This window comes from Streptopelia decaocto (genome assembly GCF_964273445.1).
Source record: "Streptopelia decaocto genome assembly, chromosome: 13".
Taxonomy (NCBI): domain Eukaryota; kingdom Metazoa; phylum Chordata; class Aves; order Columbiformes; family Columbidae; genus Streptopelia; species Streptopelia decaocto.
Window position 1 is genome coordinate 3,649,579 of NC_138668.1, and position 16,730 is coordinate 3,666,308.

The 16,730-nt window shown below is 49.5% G+C and overlaps 1 protein-coding gene across 4 annotated transcripts in view; it reads right to left on the reverse strand.

Annotated features, from left to right (window-relative positions):
• Positions 1–16,730, reverse strand: part of TNRC18 (trinucleotide repeat containing 18) — a 55,633-nt gene that overhangs the window by 3,984 nt on the left and 34,919 nt on the right. For all 4 annotated transcript variants that reach the window (XM_082064784.1, XM_082064783.1, XM_082064782.1 and 1 more), the window contains 11 exons: positions 16,038–16,316; positions 9,067–9,306; positions 6,413–6,855; positions 5,450–5,614; positions 4,485–4,626; positions 3,910–4,027; positions 3,570–3,645; positions 3,175–3,283; positions 2,114–2,230; positions 1,667–1,831; positions 59–1,353 (listed from right to left, as the gene is read on the reverse strand). In XM_082064784.1, the coding sequence (XP_081920910.1) occupies positions 59–1,353; positions 1,667–1,831; positions 2,114–2,230; positions 3,175–3,283; positions 3,570–3,645; positions 3,910–4,027; positions 4,485–4,626; positions 5,450–5,614; positions 6,413–6,855; positions 9,067–9,306; positions 16,038–16,316 (3,149 nt within the window). The remainder of the gene's footprint in view (positions 1–58; positions 1,354–1,666; positions 1,832–2,113; positions 2,231–3,174; positions 3,284–3,569; positions 3,646–3,909; positions 4,028–4,484; positions 4,627–5,449; positions 5,615–6,412; positions 6,856–9,066; positions 9,307–16,037; positions 16,317–16,730) is intronic.

Genomic DNA, 16,730 nt, shown 5'->3' on the forward strand with positions numbered 1-16,730 from the left:
ACCACAAAGCAAACATCAGCGCCAAGCACTACGGAGCAGTGGGAGAGGCCCTGTTTACCTGTGTGGGTTTCCCAAACCACTTCCACAGCTGCCGTGCAGGAAGGAAAGCGGCGATTTTGGGCCTGTTCTCCACCGACGGCAGCCGCTGGCGCTTGGCCAGCTCCTTGGTGGTGGGCAGGTGGATGCCCTCGCGTTTTTTGGGCCTGCTCTTGTTGCCACTCTGCTGTGGCGCCGGCTGTTGCACCGGCTGCTGCGCCGGCTGTTTCTGGCTCTGAGGGTGGGAGGACGCACGGGATTTCCCTGCCTGCTTGGTTTGCTTGGGTGGGAGGGTTTGCTGCACCGAGGAACTTGGCTGGGCCTCAGCTACTTCGTCATCAGAGCTACAGGAGGAGTCTTCATCTGTAGTGGAGGAGGAAGAAGAGCTGGAGCTCGATGAAGAAGAGGTCGATGAGGCCGAGGAAGAGGAAGAAGAGGAGGATGAAGAGGAGCTGCTGCTAGAAGAGGAAGAGGAGGAGGAGTTGGAGGAAGAGAGAGGGGTGGATGCTCTCGAGCTGGCTGAGCTGCTGTCCTGGGCTTCCCCTCGGTTCTTCTCAGCCTCCTCTTCTCCCTCTGACTCTGAGCTGCTGTCACTGCTGTTGCTCTCAGACTCATCAACGGCTGCTGGAGCTGCTGCCTTTTCCTCCTGGTCCTTTGAAGCCGTGAGGGTCTCCGTGGAGCCATCAAACTTTCCTCCAAAGCTGGCAGGGGAAGGGTCTCCCTCAGCTGCTTTGACTCGGGAAGACTTCTGCTTCCCTTCTGCACCCACTGCAGGGGAATAGCCCAGCCCCAAGAGACTCTTGCTGTCTCGGCGACTGGCCAGGTTCGAGTCCTCCAGCATCCTCATCGCCTCCTTCATCTTCTTTGTCTTTGGAGACATCACGCCCTCATGGTCCAGCTTGATCAGGATTTCATTGTCATGCTTCCTCTGAGCCTTGACCATGGTGCCAAACTCCTGCGTCTCTTCTGTGGGACGCCCTTTCTTGGCCTTGCCTTTTGATGCCGAAGCATCGCTGGAGCCAAAGGCCGCCAGTGTTCCCGGGAGATCGCTGTAGGGTTCTGTGCCAAGGATGCTGCTGAACACAGCAGGCTGGTAAGCGGGTTGCGGGGGGCTATGCAGCTTAGCGGAGATCTTCATTTTGCTGGCTTTTGACCGCTTTTCCTCTGTGGGGGCAGGAGAGCCTCCAGTCGGCAGCGGTTGCGATTTTCGTGACCCCTTCATGCTTGGCTTGCCCAAGCAGGCTGGCTTCTCTGGGACTGAAGAGGTTACAGGTGAAGATTCAACCTGATCCTTCTCTTCGGGCAAAGCAGCCTCTTCTGCAGAGGGAAGAAACACAAAGGCATGACGGTATCCATCCAGACAGGCTTCATTAGCTCAGATACAACCAGACACCAGTGCTGACTGGTTTCTGGCCAGGGGTGGGTTGTTTCTGACTGCTCAGGCAGCTGAGCCAACCTCCTGCAAACTGTAACCACAGCAGTGTGAGCTGATGCATGGATGCTCTGCATCAAGCAGTGCATCCCTTCCCCTCCAAATCTTGCCCCAGGCAACAGCTCTAACTCGGGGAGAGCAGTAGGGAACTGTGCAAGGACCCTCCCAGCTCCAGATCTGGCAGTGGTGACAACCTACCAGCTTTCGCTTTGACACTTGGCTTTCTCCCTCGGCCTTTGCCTTTTGACACGGGCTCCTCTGACCCCAGCGCAGCTCCCTCTTTCCCTTCTCCAGTGTCTTTGCTGGATTTACGGCTACGGCGCTTGGTGCTGGGCACCAAAAGGGCCGGGGAAGGTTCAGCACCTGGAACAGGTCAAAGAGATTGTCAAATGCAGTCAAATAAAACACATAAAACAGAGATGCGATCCAGGGAATGTATCCCTACCATTTCTGCAACAGGGACTGGGCCTTTTTCCATATGGGTTACATCCCACCCCAGCCTTCACGTCCATAACTGATGGTGCAATCTTTTGTGACTGAAAGCCTGTGAACTCATCCCCAAATCTCAGAAGCAGGTGGCAAGAAACTCCCTACATTTCTTTTTGGGAAGTGTCATGCAAAAAACAAAGGAACAGCAAAACTCACACTGGATCTTGTAGTCAGGTGGGAGAAGCCGAATGTGAGACAGCGGGATACGTCCCGTGTCCCCATCATCAAACTCTACTGTGATGAGATCAGCATCTTCCTCCAGATCCAGGGCTCCTGTGGGTTGGGGGAGCAGGAGATGGGATCAGGGACAGAGATCAGAGCACAAACCCCTTGTCAGGGAAGTGGGGATGTGGGGGAGGACAGGGATCCCGCACCAGCTCCAAATCATCCTGTCCCCACCTTTCCCAGGTTGCACACGGACAGCACAGAAGGCTCACTCTGCAGCACAAAGTCCCTGATAACACCAAACCAGCTCAGCCAGCATAAAATTTCCCAGTCACCAGCCCTGATCCAGAACGTAACAACCACTCCAGTTTGACTTCCCACCTCTCTCTCCTATTTCCCTATATTCTTGTAGTAATTCACTTGCCTGTTTTCACCGCAGGATCCTTAGGGGTTTTTTTGACATGCATTTTGTAACTACTCTCAGCAATCACAATTTGCTGCTTTTCAATTTCTCTCCAAGAGAAGCAAGATGTGTTCCCACCCTCCCTTCTTGCACTAACATCACTGGTCTGTAACTCTTCCCTTTAGTGTAATTCTTCCCTTATACACCTGTTGTGCAAACAAGAGCCCAAAAGCAATGCCGGCGATGGCAGAATTATCCAGAGCTCTTTAATGGGCTTTCTAATGGGGCCAGATGGGGGTGTATCTGAGGCAAAGCTGTGACTGTGGAGGTGACTTAGAAACCTCCACAACCTCAGAAATCTTTGGTGCCTGGAGTTAATTCTGCCTTTTTGAAGCGTGTTGAATTTCCCTGATATTTTAAGCTCCTAAATTGCTCAGAACATCTCCTACAAGAGTTCTGGACCAACAGGATGTTACTAAACCAGCATCATGACTGAGTTGGGCATGACCTGGAGAAGGTCAGAGGCTCTGACCTCCAGGACACCCACAGCAGACCTCAGGGCTTCCCCAGACAAGCCTGAAATCCCTCGGGACATGTAGGACTGAGATAATCCCTGGTTCACAGCACGGAGCAGCCAGGATGGACTCACCTCGGACAACTGTCCCTGGGTAGAGGCAGCGGTACTGCTGGCTCCAGTAGGCTGCAATCCGTGTGCCCTCGGGCAGGAACCGCACTGAAGGTGGTTTCACGTCGATGATCTGCTCAAGGCAAGAGGAAGGCAATTATTGATGTTCCTGGTACCAGCACAGACCAGCCATCCACACCTGGTGTGGAGCAAAGCAGCTCTACAAAAGGCGAGGGACAGTTTCCCTGCTGGCACTTAGGCCCAGTGCCCACTGTCAGTGGGGGAGCTCAGCTGTGGGGCAGTGACCCACACCAAGGGGAGCTCTGCACAGACTGGCCACCAAGGCAGGAGCAGGACATCCCTGCAGCCCCAGATCAGGGCTCAGGCACCAAGCACAGGCACCCGTTGGCCTCACATACCGCTTCCTGCAAGAGCTGCTCCAGGCAGTAAATGTGGGGACGGTTTCCCCTCTCGCCTTCCACCACCACACGGTATCTGAAACACAAAGGCCTGGTCAGACACAGCACATGGAAGGTATCATCCCAATCAGCTAGCACCTCCCTCTGAGCCCTACTACCAGTTTATTCGAGAGCATTTCATGAGAGATAATTGGATTTTCTTCAGTGTTGATAAACCAGAGTGAACATCCTTCCCTCCCTGCCAGATTCTGTCAGACTCTATCCAGCCAGCCCTACATAACCCCAAACCAATCCCTGCACCAGCGACGTCCCCGTTCACCCGCAGAGCCCCTCAACTCACATGTCTGGTGAATGCACTGTCTTGACATGCCCGGCATAGAGCAGCTTGTCATCCATGGGGATGAGGACACGCAAACCGTCTTTCAGCTCATCCTTGTCAATGATGCAGGAGCGGGGAGCTGTGAGGTGTCGGAGCAGGATGGGGATTAGAGAGCACCATACATGAAAAAGCAACCGCAACGGGGGAATGAAACCTCACATTCCCAGCATCGCCCTCACCCAGGAAAAGGCCAGTAAGCCTCCTGCAGAAAGGGCACTCTCTGGCTAGCTCCTGCCAGAGGGAAATTTTGCTCTCTTGGTAATAATAAAAAGTCCCCCCTCTTGGTAATAATAATATACCAGTAAAATAGGGCAGCTCAGAGACTGGGCTTCAGCTAGAAGGCACAGTGGGCCACGCTGATAAGGCTTGTTTTTGGCAAGCCAAATTAACTAGAAAAGTGGTATCTCCACCCCAAGGACTCATGGCTTAGGATGAGTAATGTGTGAAAGCAGCACAGTCCTCGCTCTGAGCAGCCCTGGGAAACCTGCCCAGCTCCCCCACCTGTACAATTAGCGCCCGGCCGCTCCTGCCCTCACCTGGGGTGGCCGGTCGCTCGACCAGCATGCTCAGTGGGATGTTCTCATCCTCTGAGAAGCTGCTGTCTTGGTTGGGTTCGAAATCCTCCTCTGCTGCCATGCTCTCCATGAGCTTGCTGACGGCTCCTCCCTTCCCGCGGTTCTGCAGGGGAACAAGCAGCACGTCAGCCGGATGACAACAGGCGACAGTCTGAGCCCATCTCACCTTCCCCCAGCAACAAATAACCTGATATTGGGACAAACTTATATCCATCCTCAGCAACACTAATCACACAGAGAGTTAAGTGGGTGGACCCAAGTTGAAAAAAACCCTTTGTGTTTCTGGGTTTATCCCCAGCCATCCTTGAGAGCTGATCAAAAGCTACTTCACACATCGTAGACACATCTCACGCCCGGAGGTCGGGAGAGATGCTGTGGAGCAGACAGCTGTGGCTTTGCTCTGCAGTCACCATCTCTGTGCACAGTGTCCCTGAGACTCTGCCTGCACTGAACAGACAGTAAGCACTGCTCTCAAAACCCCACAATCCATTTTTTTGCTGTTACACTCGCACCACAAGCATTACACTCAGAAATCACGCGAGATAACACAGAAATATGTGTTATGAGAGAAGACAGGCTACAGCAACGGAGCGGAAACCAGCGGGGACCTGCTCACCCTGTGCTGAGCAGGGCAACTCCATCACCATTTCCTTGCTCCTTGCTATTCCTCCACCCCGTGGCAGCCTCAGAGAAAATCCTGCTCATCAATTTGAGGTATGAAATCAAATGAACACCAGATGGTAGCAGCAGGTACTAGCTGACACTTTTCCTCGGATTTTAGGCTACTTAAACCACAATTTTGCCTGTAACATGCCCAGCAAAACCTGCATGTCTGTTTTCTCCCCCTCACACTGCAACAGCCCAGGAAAAGAGCAGAGATCTGCCAGCAACCCTCCAGTTCCCCCAGACTAGAAGCAGCCTCTCACCTCTTTTTTCACATCCTTGGCTTTCACTTTAGCTTTGCTCTTCTTGGTGGAGCCCAGGGCATTTGCCAGGCTGACACGAACATCAGATGGGGAGCTAGGGATGCCAGGAGGAGACATGGACGAGGAGGAGGAGCAGCAGGGTGTTTCTTTACCCTTCTTCCGCTGCTAAAAATAAAAATAAAACACTCTCATCAGTGAACAGAGAACTGGTAAAGAGCTGGGAAAGGTGGAGAAGAGCAGGCTGTGCACAGGTAGGATGACATTCAGACAGCAGTGAGTTCACTGACCGTACCACATCCTACATCTCCCAGCTCTGCCTTCAGACTTCACACATTTTGGGAAGAGGTTTTCATTACACTGGAGAGCAATTCCTGCCCATCAAATCTTCCCGCACAGAGCTCCAAGCAGATCCCAGCTGGCCTCCTGTCACAACTAACTTGTCCAACTCTCCCCACAATCAGTGTTCCTCCAGAACATTGCCATGAACTGAACCAGAGCCGGAGGGAGGTGAGCTTTCGGCCAAGATGAATGAAGAGATTGCTGCCACCAGCAGCCAGGGGCAGCCCTCAGAGGACACCACGTAAAAGGTGAACAGCCTTAAAGGCCAGTGTGGGGGCCACAGCTCAGCAAGTAGATAAGGTTGTGCAGAGAGTGGGAGAGAGATTTCACAGATGTTTTAATGCGGGATGTCCACTCTGGCCAACCCGAGCAGGATGGATGTGGGACATGGAGGGTGACACAAGTAAGCTGCCCTGTTCAAAAACAACGGACTTTTACTCCCTGTGATTCAGATTCAAGCCTGACAGCTCCTCCAGGTGTACATAGGGCTGGTGGGGGTGACAAGTGACAGCCCAACAGCCCTGGGGCAACCGCTGAGACAGGACTTAACTCCCCTCTGCCCTAGCAGAGTGAATCGCCCTTCCCTCGCCCTCACCTCTCAAGGGTCCCACACCAATTCCTCACCTTGCTTAGCTCCTTCCTCTCCTTCCCCTTGCTGCCCTCCTTTTTGGGGCTCATGGGAGCCCCCTTGCCACAGCGCCCAGGCTTGGAGACAGGAGTGGAGCTGGCAGGCGCTGCGGGGCTCAGCATGGCCGAGGACATGGTGGCATCATGGAGGAAGATCCGCTCGCTCCGGCGCCGGTTCCACAGGTCATCATCGCTGGCCTCCAGCCCAAACTCAAAGCTCAAGTCCTTGGGGGATTTGAATTTTTTCAGCTTGCGGCCTTTCTCAGACCCAAGCTTGGCCTTGTCAGCGCTCCCAGATCCGGAGTCGAGGCTGCTGGGGGTCTGGCTTGGTGGGATGCTGCTTGCCTCCAGTGGCCCCTTCTTCCCCCGCAGCAGCCCTGACGGAGACTTCTTCCTGATCTTGATCTCGCTCTCCGAGTCGGTGTATTCAAACTCCGTCCCTAGGTGCAAAGGATTTAAATATCAGTCAAAGCCACATCCCACTGGAAGCCTCTGGGCTCTGCGGAAGATGCCGTGTCAGCTCAACAGAGCCCTTGGTGCTCCCCTTTCCAATCCTCACCAAATCAGAGTCCACCCATTCAGGCAGTATTGGTCCATGTGTTCCCTGCCTCCCTTTTCTCCCTTCTCCCACAACCAAAACCCTGCAGGGAAGCTCCTAAGACAAAAAAAATCATCTAACATCTCTACAAAAAGGAGTGCCTCAGCTGAAGCAAAGCACGAACCCCACACACTGAGGCTTCCTCCCCTCCTGGTGGGACTCCTCTCCAGTATCACCTTCATTTCAGAAGAACAATCTCTTTAATGAGTTGAATAAACCCAGTTTGCAAGCTTATTTTTCCCATTGGCCATTGGACACCACAGATCTTCTTATTGGCTCAGGTAATCGCCTTGAAGTCAAGAGGTAAATGATCTTTTGTCTGCGGCAAATGGAAATCCCCTCACATTGGCCTCTGCTCAGCATCATGGGCACAGCAGTACCCAGAGACCTGAAATATTGTAGTACTGCCAAGATGTTCCACACCTTCAGTGTGTTCCCCAGAACCAGATAAAGGAGAGCAAGATCATACATTTCCAGGGGCAGAAGGGAAACTGAGGCAGCACCTAAACACCAAGCAACATAGGCAGGAGGGCAGGCAAAGCACTGTGGCTGCACAGTCAGAGGGACACAAACAGCAGGAAGAAACTTGCCCAAGGTCATGCAGTAAAGTCTGTGTTGCAACAAGAGACTCAGCTCAGATTTTCTAAATCCATTTATTTCCCAGGGCATTGGACCTCATAGGATGGCCCAGCACATCTGAAAATGTGTAGAAACAGCAGCAGAACCTGGTTCTCCCTCTCCAAAAAAGAGCTTTAGCCAAAGGTCTCTCTTGTATCCCACTCCAACCTGCTGTAGATCTGTCCCCTCTGCATTCTCATTTGCGTGACTCTTGCCTTCAGACCAACAAGGTCTGAAATCAGGCCTCGCTTGACAGAATCTCTTCTCAAACCCAACAGTGATGGCCCCTGCTTGCAGAAGACCCTTGAGAAAGGACATAAAGGACCAGACGTTCACGTGGGTAAATGAAAACGTACAAGGCACAAGCATGGAGAGCATCATCTCTTAGTCTTCCTCTCCCAAATATACTCACTTTCCTGGGTAAATTCAGTTTGACCCAAACCTCTTTCCCTGAGACAGCCCCAGCAAAGAGCAAGCCTGTCAAAACCAAAGCTGGCAAGGCTCAAAATGAAAAGCCCACTGGAAATTACAACACCCCTTCTCCTCTCTTACTGCCGCATGAGACGATTTCTACATGCTTCCAGTTTCAAGGAGGGCAGGTTACAGGATGATGTAAATCCTTAACAGAGGCTGTCAGAACAAGTCAGCAAAGCCAAATATAGCATGGAAACCGTGCTAAAACAAGCTGGGCTCCCAATGAAGACATCATTTTCCATTCTGAAGCATGCTATAAATTCCATTATCGCTTAATAAATATTAATAGAGAATTTATAAATGGAGCCCATATAGAGCTGTCTGACCAGGAACGATGTCACCAACGGGCACTTGTGCATCAGGGCATGGGGAGGGGAAGAAATGAAACTGCCCATTATGTGTAACACACTGAAACTGAGTCAGAGACAGGGACAGAAACACAGGGTTTGGCACTGCAAACACACAAGCAGAGGAAGGAATGCTTGTTTCAAGTCTTGCTGGTTGGTTTCTGTGAGGAAGCTGATGGGATGGATTGACTGAAGGGGTTTTTCTTCTGCTCAGGTGTCTCTGCTTCTCTTGGGTATCCAAGATCAGCTGCATCTAGCACATTCCTTCCCTAAAATGTAACAGCACTTCGCCTCCAGCGCTCTAAGGGGGACAGTGTCCCTTTGCAGCACGACTGTTCAGGATTCACCAGGTAGGGAAAGAGGAAACTCTTGAGGAAGCCACAGGCCAGCTGCCCATAGGGAACCCACGTCTGCAGCTGCTAAACCTGCCATACCCATAACTGGTTCTTCTTGCCAGGTGATTCTTCCCACTTTCAGCATCAGGACTGAGCAGACAAAAGCACAGAAAGGCCGAGACAGCGTCTGGGGAACAACCTGCTCTCTGGCAGCACGGCGGGGACCCTCTGAACCTTCCACCTTGCTCCCACGGCATCAGCCCTCACCACGCAACTCACCCATCAGGCTCTGCCGCTCCTCCTTCTTCTTCGCCTTCTGCTTGGCCTCCAGCTGGATGATGGAGAGCGGAGGGGGAACGATGGGGCTGGGCATCGCACTGGCGGCAAACCTCGCTAGAAGGCCCAGGCCGCTCTCATCAAGGGCAGGCGACGAAAGCCTGTCGGTGTTGTCCATCCCGTAGTCCTCTGCTTCTTCCTCTTCCTCTTCATCTTCCTCCTCTTCCTCCTCTGAGCTAGAATCTAGCACGCAGAAAAAAAGAGAACCCGTTACAAATCTCAGGGAGTTGTGCATCAGCCACATTTCCACCCCGAACTGTACATTCTCCTGCTGCTCCGTGCTCACCTAAGTAGCACTGAGCCACCCCAGGGCTGAGCCAGAAGATGTTGGCCAGGGACACACTTGTGTCTTTGCAGCCACATGAGTAGTATCACCCTGTCTACCACCACCCTTGAAGGACACAGCAAAACAGAGGACGGCAAAAAGGACCCACATTCAAGGCGAGGGAGGGAGGGAAGAGCAGGGTGTTGGCAGAGATTTGAACAAGATGCCACGCACCCCTTCCCTGCAGCTTTCAGGAGGAATTAGAAGCTTAATTCCTTTGAAAATCCCAACCTCGGAGCTGCGGGATTCCCCCTCCCGCCCACCACCTCGTCCTCCGTAACAAAATGCATCAGTATCATCAGAATCAAGAGATCAGCATGGAAGGGGAATACCAGAGATCAGCCTGCGCCCTGGCGGGAGGCGAGGAGGACACAGAGAGGAGACGGGGCAGGAGGCAAAAATGCAAAGGGGGGAGAGAAAGAGTAATTCGAAAGCAATGGATTTAGAATGCATCAGGGGGGAAAGGTAGGTAGTGTTGGAGACGAGGAGGAGTGTTTCAACGCTCTGCCTCAAAACTCTCTGTGCCTCTCATATCCCTCTCTACAGCTCAGCCTAGGGAAGCCCAGCCCAAAATCTAATTCTGGCCAAGAAATCACCTCGCTGACACCCGCAGAGAGCAGGAGGCTGGGGTTTTCCTTTACAATGTGTATATACAGCAGGTATTCTGGGGGAAGATGCTCTGAGAGTGGCACATCTCCCTCCCTACGGCACTTCCCAAGGGTCTGTCATGACTCAAAGGCAATTAATTCTAACAGCATCTCATCCGGTTAGTGCTGGTGAGCGAGAGTCACTGCACATATAACACACACATACATATACACACACATATATGAGCACAGAGAAATATATATATATGTATCTAACTGCAAAAAGTGGGTCTGGGAAAGTTATTTCATTTCTCTTGAAATTGAAGGCTTAAGGAGGATCATCAGGTTCTCCCGGTCGCTGGAAAATCTCGGCGGTGAGCGAGAGCCCGGCTGTCCCCGCCAGCCGCTGTCCCCGCGCCGGAAAGCCAGCCAGATGAGAAACCAGATCCCTTCAAAATGAGCTGGAACGAACAGGAAAATCCCTTTCTTTTCATGTATGCCCTCTGGGAGAGATAAAAATGTCCTCAACACTTGGTTATTCAAAAAAGCCCAAAAAACAATCACACAAGTGCTCTTTTCCCACTTTGGATTCTTCTTCCGTGACATTAGAAATAACAGGAGTATCAGAAAATAGTGTTCTCATCCTTGTGTTTTAGCAACAAAAGTAATAGCCGGCAATTGCGTTTTATTTTTTAACAAGATCTTTTCTCTGTAGTTTACAGCAGAGAATAGCAGAACACTGATTTTTAACTGCATAAAAATCCCTTCCCCATTTCAGTGGCTCAGGCTGGTTCCTCGTGATATAAAAATGCTACTAAACCTACAGTCCCACAGCAACTACCAAGAAACCAACAGCCCTGCTTATTCCTTGCATAAAAATCACACGCATAAAAAGAAATCCACAATAAATTGTGATCGGATTCCTTCCCGTACCAGAAAAGGGGGCACAACTGCTGTTTTTCTACCAAAAAGAAAACAAATCCAGATGAACCCGGCTATTGTGAGAGGCGGAAACCACCTGCCCGAAAAGCAGCAAAACTGTGAGTTGAGTGACACGCAATGAAATATCGAGACCGCTCCACGCATCCCATTTGACTCTGAAATTCAGTAATGCTCAGGAAAAAAAGATTTAAAAATCAATTTGTACAACCCCCTCACGCCAGCCCTAGAGGAACCGCTGAGCAGCCAGCGAGGAAAAGAGGCAAAAAGGGGGAAAGATTGCAGGACAATTCCCCCGTGATCTGTCCCATGCGAGTTCTCCACAGCTCCTCTCCATCAGTACTTCAAAGACTCGGCACTTTCGAGGGCACACGGGTGCTGCGGCATTTCAAACGCACCAAGGTAAAACAGCTTTAAGAGCCACGATGAAAGCGGCTGTTGCTCAAGCTACAGAAAACATACGCTATAATAACGTACCTGGCAGTTATTCTAACCTCTTTCAAATATACGGTGTCACGCTACAGAAAGGCAACAGAAGACAGGCTCTTGTCAGCATTTTTACCCCAACACCTATATTTTTATCTGCATGAGACACAATTTTCAGCCTGAAAATAAACCCGTTCTAACACATTCACAGCACAGATCTCTCCGCCGCCGCCTCTTGCTAACTCTGCGTGCACAGCACAATCCCCGCTCCTCTTCCTCCTGATCTTCCAAGGGACAAAAACCAACACATGAAACAAAAAGAACGCATTAGAGACTCTGCTCTAGACCCACGTTTCTAAACTAAGTCTCCAAATATACGGTCCCGGTGCCCTGTGCCCACCTGCACAGCTTCTTGGAGATACTCCCGATGTATTTAATGTGAAGCAGGGGTTTTACTCCCACTCTACCCAAACTACGTTTGGGTTTAAAACGAAGCATGCACAGAGGCTTTTACACAATTGAAGCCTCAATTTTTATATTTTTCTCCTGAAAAGGTGGTTTCTGGTTAACAATGGGGAAAAAGACATTTCAAAAAATCATTTTTTAGCATTCAACGGTAATTCTTTTAACACTGAGCAAGGCTAGGGGGAAAAATACTCAAAAATATCCTTTCTAACTGACATTTTTAAGCGCATGTATATGTGTGTATAAACCCACACACGCAGCCACACGTGTACATACAACTCTACATCCAAAACAAACAATCAATTCATATTTAAATGCTACTGATGCCAGATAAGCTGGAGCCAAAGAAGTCATCTTTTTTTTTCTACAATTTTTACCTGCATTAAATTAACAACCAAACCGAATTAAAAATACTAAATTTTCTCATTGCTTTTAACAGCTAAGCTGCCGTGGTATTTTACTGTAGGAGAGCAGTAAATGAAGATCTGTTAATGATGAACAGAAGTGGGTTAAGCAGTTTGGTTTCTTAAAGACTGATGTAGCAAGATGGGTTGAGGGGGGTGAGGAGAGGAAAGGTTTGGGAAGGAGGGAGTGAAAACACACACTTAAAAGAGTCATTTCACATTGTAAACAAAGTAGCATGATTTTCTCATAACACCAAGCAGGCCTACATAGCATACAAAGCAGGCTAAGTACAGGCAGACTTTAGACAGCTCCTGGGTCATTGACATCTCATTTCTGTGATCTGTCCAAATTCTGGAGGTTACTGCGTTTTGAATGTCCAATTTAAGACTGTACCTTTATTTTTTCAGACAAACAAGCCAATTCTTATCACTGGAAGATTTTTTTCTCCCCCCGTATGCGCTGTGCTGCTGACTCCAGAAGTACTTATAAAAAATTAAAGATATTACAACTATCACATGGGAATGACTGTGTAGGGAAGTGGTTACCCCTTACTGCTGTGGTTTTTCTTGTTCTTTTTGGTTTTTTTATTGGGATAAAATCATCCTCCAAGTCAAGGAAAGGATTGCGGAGAAGAAGGTACTGATTTCTTAAGGAAAACAGAGCACGGAGGAGGAGGAAGCGTGGGTCTTCGTTCTTGGAAAGCTCAAGGTATTACCTATCCAGATGTTTTTCCAAAGTCCCATGTGGCTTTAGCCCACGTTAGCAGTTTCCTCTGGATGAAAAACCACAAGCTTTGCCCGTCATCAGAATGGCAACGTGGTTTAGTCTGCAAGTGTGTCCCTACCTCTTTGGTCTCAAACCTGGTGAAAATAGGTCTTCCTGCAGCTACTCCCACCTCCAACATGGATATTGGGAGGGCCATGGTGACACCTGACACTAGGACAGTCTGCATCGTGGCACAGGAACCTTTAAGGACAGTGGCTTCTCCTCCTGGACCCATCTGCAAACCTTTTTCTTGCCAAAAGCAGCTCTGCAAATAGTGAAGCATTTCTGGAGTCCTCAAACACACACACATATGAGCGAACCTTCCATGCGAGACTCTTCGTGGACAGAGCAAAGCCAAAAGCGGACAGCGATCATCTTCAAAATTAAAATAACCAAGAGAATGCAAAGAGCTACGTGTCATTAATCACGGAGGCAACACCAAAACATCTGAGGCTGACAGATGACATAAAGAAAAGTGATTTTTGCCTACCTACATAACAATGGTCAAGGTTCAGGTTCATGGCTAGTGACCCTCGCTGAGAAGTGTCTGCCCTACAACCAGCCAACCACTTTGCTTCTTTAGTGCAGCGTGAGAGCAAATGCAAGAGACCGACACAGACATTCAAAGCATCATGGATAGGGGCAGGGGTGAAAGGGTTGGTCAAGCAGCTGCAAGGAGAAAGCGAGCACTTCTAGAAAAGCTGAGGTTATTAATCGGTTTAGTATCAGGGAAAGCCATTAGAAACCCTATTACCCAAATATCCCTTCGAGTAATGCTTCGGAGAGAGAACAACCGAAAAAAAAAAACAAACCAACGAAAAAAAATCATTTGCAGAAAAAAGCAAAACTGTAGCCAATCATCCCTCCCCGCCGCCCCCTCCGTGCCCACCTCCCACCCCAGGAGGTTTTGCATCTTTGGTTTCCCCACCGTTAAATAACACCCCAGAGGGATTTACAATGCATTTCCCCATTTGTTTCAGACTCCCCAACCTCCTCCCATACCCATTTCCCCTCCCTAGACTTTATCCCACAAAATTGGGATTTATTATTTTTTTTAAAGCAGACAGGTGACTTGAAAAATAGACAAAGCCAATTAGGGACAAGTTACCTATCTGCTTACCTGGAGCAAAACCAAAAAGCAAACTCAAAAAGCCCTCAAGAATTTGGCACCTAAAAGGGATTGATATCCTCAAAATTTCCAACAGCAGCAAAATAAACAAGGAAAAGATGCGGGAAGGAACGGGGAAGGGAAGAACGGAAGTTAACGCAGACTCTTCATGGAAATGTGGCAATCTCACCCTTTCAGAAAATCCACAATTCTTAGAAGTTTTTTGGTTCTCTAAAGAAAAAATATGTCTTCTTTTTAAAATATATTTTTCTCTTTCAGGTTTTCTCTGAAATGCAATGGTGGGTCCAGCCCAGAGCCATATCAAACCAAATCAGCATTCTGTGCCTTTCTGCTGTGTTTGGTAATTTTGAGTTTAAATTCTCAATCTTTGGAGGTTGGGTGGGGAGGGAAGAAAAAACAAACAGGTGCATGGAGGAAATTAACATCAAAACACTAAGAAAAATAACAAAACAAAAGCGAAACTATCCAGCCCCGTTTTCAGTTAACAGCCGTATGAGCAGTGTGAAACACTAAGAGGCTTTTGCTGCGCCACATTCAGATCTGCCGTGTAACTTAGATGATAACAACTGGGGATGCTCTTGCTTAGCATTCAGTCCAGACGAGCTACTTTCTTTTGGGAGCTGAGGGCTCATTAAAATGACCTTTCCCCATGATTATTATTTAATGAGTGCGCTCTAAAACAGAAACCCCTTGTGTCTCTGGAGGAAAAGTCTCAAGTAATCTCTTTTCCCACTCAAGTACTAATGACGGGCCGACAAAAAACAAGAGCTGCAAGAGAAAAATTGGGGCGAGGGAGGGAAACGGCGGAGAATTTAATGCAGTAATTGCCACATCCTTGAACACCGTAGGTTACGTCTGGGCATGTGAAAAAAATTACCACCTAAAAAGAGATGTAAAAACTCGCCGTATACATTTTTAAAAGTGAAAAAGAAAACTTTGCGGCTGTTAAATAACGGGGACTTTGCACCCAGCAGCTTCTTACAGCAGCAACAAGGAGCAAGCACCTCCACCTTTTATCTGTCAACAGAGGAAACAAACTGAAAACGGAAAACACAAAACTGTGTGAACAAAATCAAAATGAAATTAAAAGGTGTGGGGAGGGAAAAGCCTAGGCTTTATGTGGACAAAGGCAGCAGGGATATTTGAATAATAGAGAGTACCCCAGACTAGGTTAATTCCAGTTCTACTCATGGGGAGTGGGAGCAGGAGGGGGATGCAGAGCAGGATGAAGTGAAGCGGCAACCTAATCGCCTGATAAGAGACACAGCAAGAGAGACAAGGTACACAGGTTTAGTTAAAAATGAACTCAATATGTTTAATAAAGCTTGGTATACCAAATCGCAGTACAAACATCAAGTCACACGGCCACACAACAGTATCCCGGTATTAAAAAAAAAGAATGGAAAAAGAAAAAAAAAACAAGGGAAAGTAATTTAAAAAGAAAGAAGAAAAAAAAAGCTCCTTCCAAACCTCAATAAGGCACATGCCAAAATAAAGTAGTAAGAAATAAAATAATAATGATAATAATAATATAATGATGGTGGTGGCAGCAAGGAAGGAAGTGAGGGAAAAACTGAAGGAAGGAAGGGAACAGGAAAGCAGGGAGAGGTGGACACTAAAACCCAGTTGATATAAAAGCTCTAAAAGAGCCAGACAGTAATAATATCACAATGATACAGGTACAAAAAAGGATAAAAAATAAACGTCAGACTGATAAAAGCAGGCTACGCTGCCAAGAACAAAGATGGCCGCCCTGGCTCCGACCATCAAAATGGCTGACCCCCTCGCTTGCCCTCGCCCCCCGGCCCGCCCGCCCCCACACAGCCATGGCGGAGGGGTGCGTTTGGGGTTGCGTTTGCTATAAACTAGTAACCTTGATCGAACGAGTCCTCCGAGGAGTCGCTGAAGGAAGATCCTGCCTCAGCCTCCCGCAGCAGCAGGCAGAAGGGCTGCTTTCGGCCCGCCGCCGCCTTCGGCTTCAGCGGCCGCCCGGCCGCCGCGCTGCGGGGAGCCGCCTTGGGGCCGCCGGCCGCCCGGCCGCCCTTCCTGGCCGCGCTGTAGAAACCGGGTGGCCGCGGCTTGGGGGCTGACGGGGGCTGTGCCGGCCACTCGTCCCTCAGGGATCCCTCCTCCTCCTCCTCCGAGTCCGTATCTACGGTCAAAGCAGGAGGGAAGAGCGTTACATCGGAGAACGGGGGTTTGGGTTTTTTTTGGGTGGGTGTTTTTGGAGCGTGCTTCCATGCGTTTCTTTGTGAAGAGGCTGCAAAGCACGAGGGTGAAGTGGCTGCAGGAGGGGCTGCGTGCTGCCACGTCCCCCACCGCCAGCTCCTTCCATCACCACAAGTCTCGGGCTCAGCAAGTAGGAGCCAAATAAACACAGAAACATGTATTTCCTTCTTTCGGTTGGAAATAGATACTTCTCCACCTAGGCCAAATGACTCCTGTCCTCCCTTAAGGTAAGATCCGAGGAGTATTTTTAGCTCAGGAACAGAAAACTGAGGTAGACATTTCCATTATGAAGATCTCCACCAAAGGTGCAGCGATGCCAGGGACCAGGCCATCGACA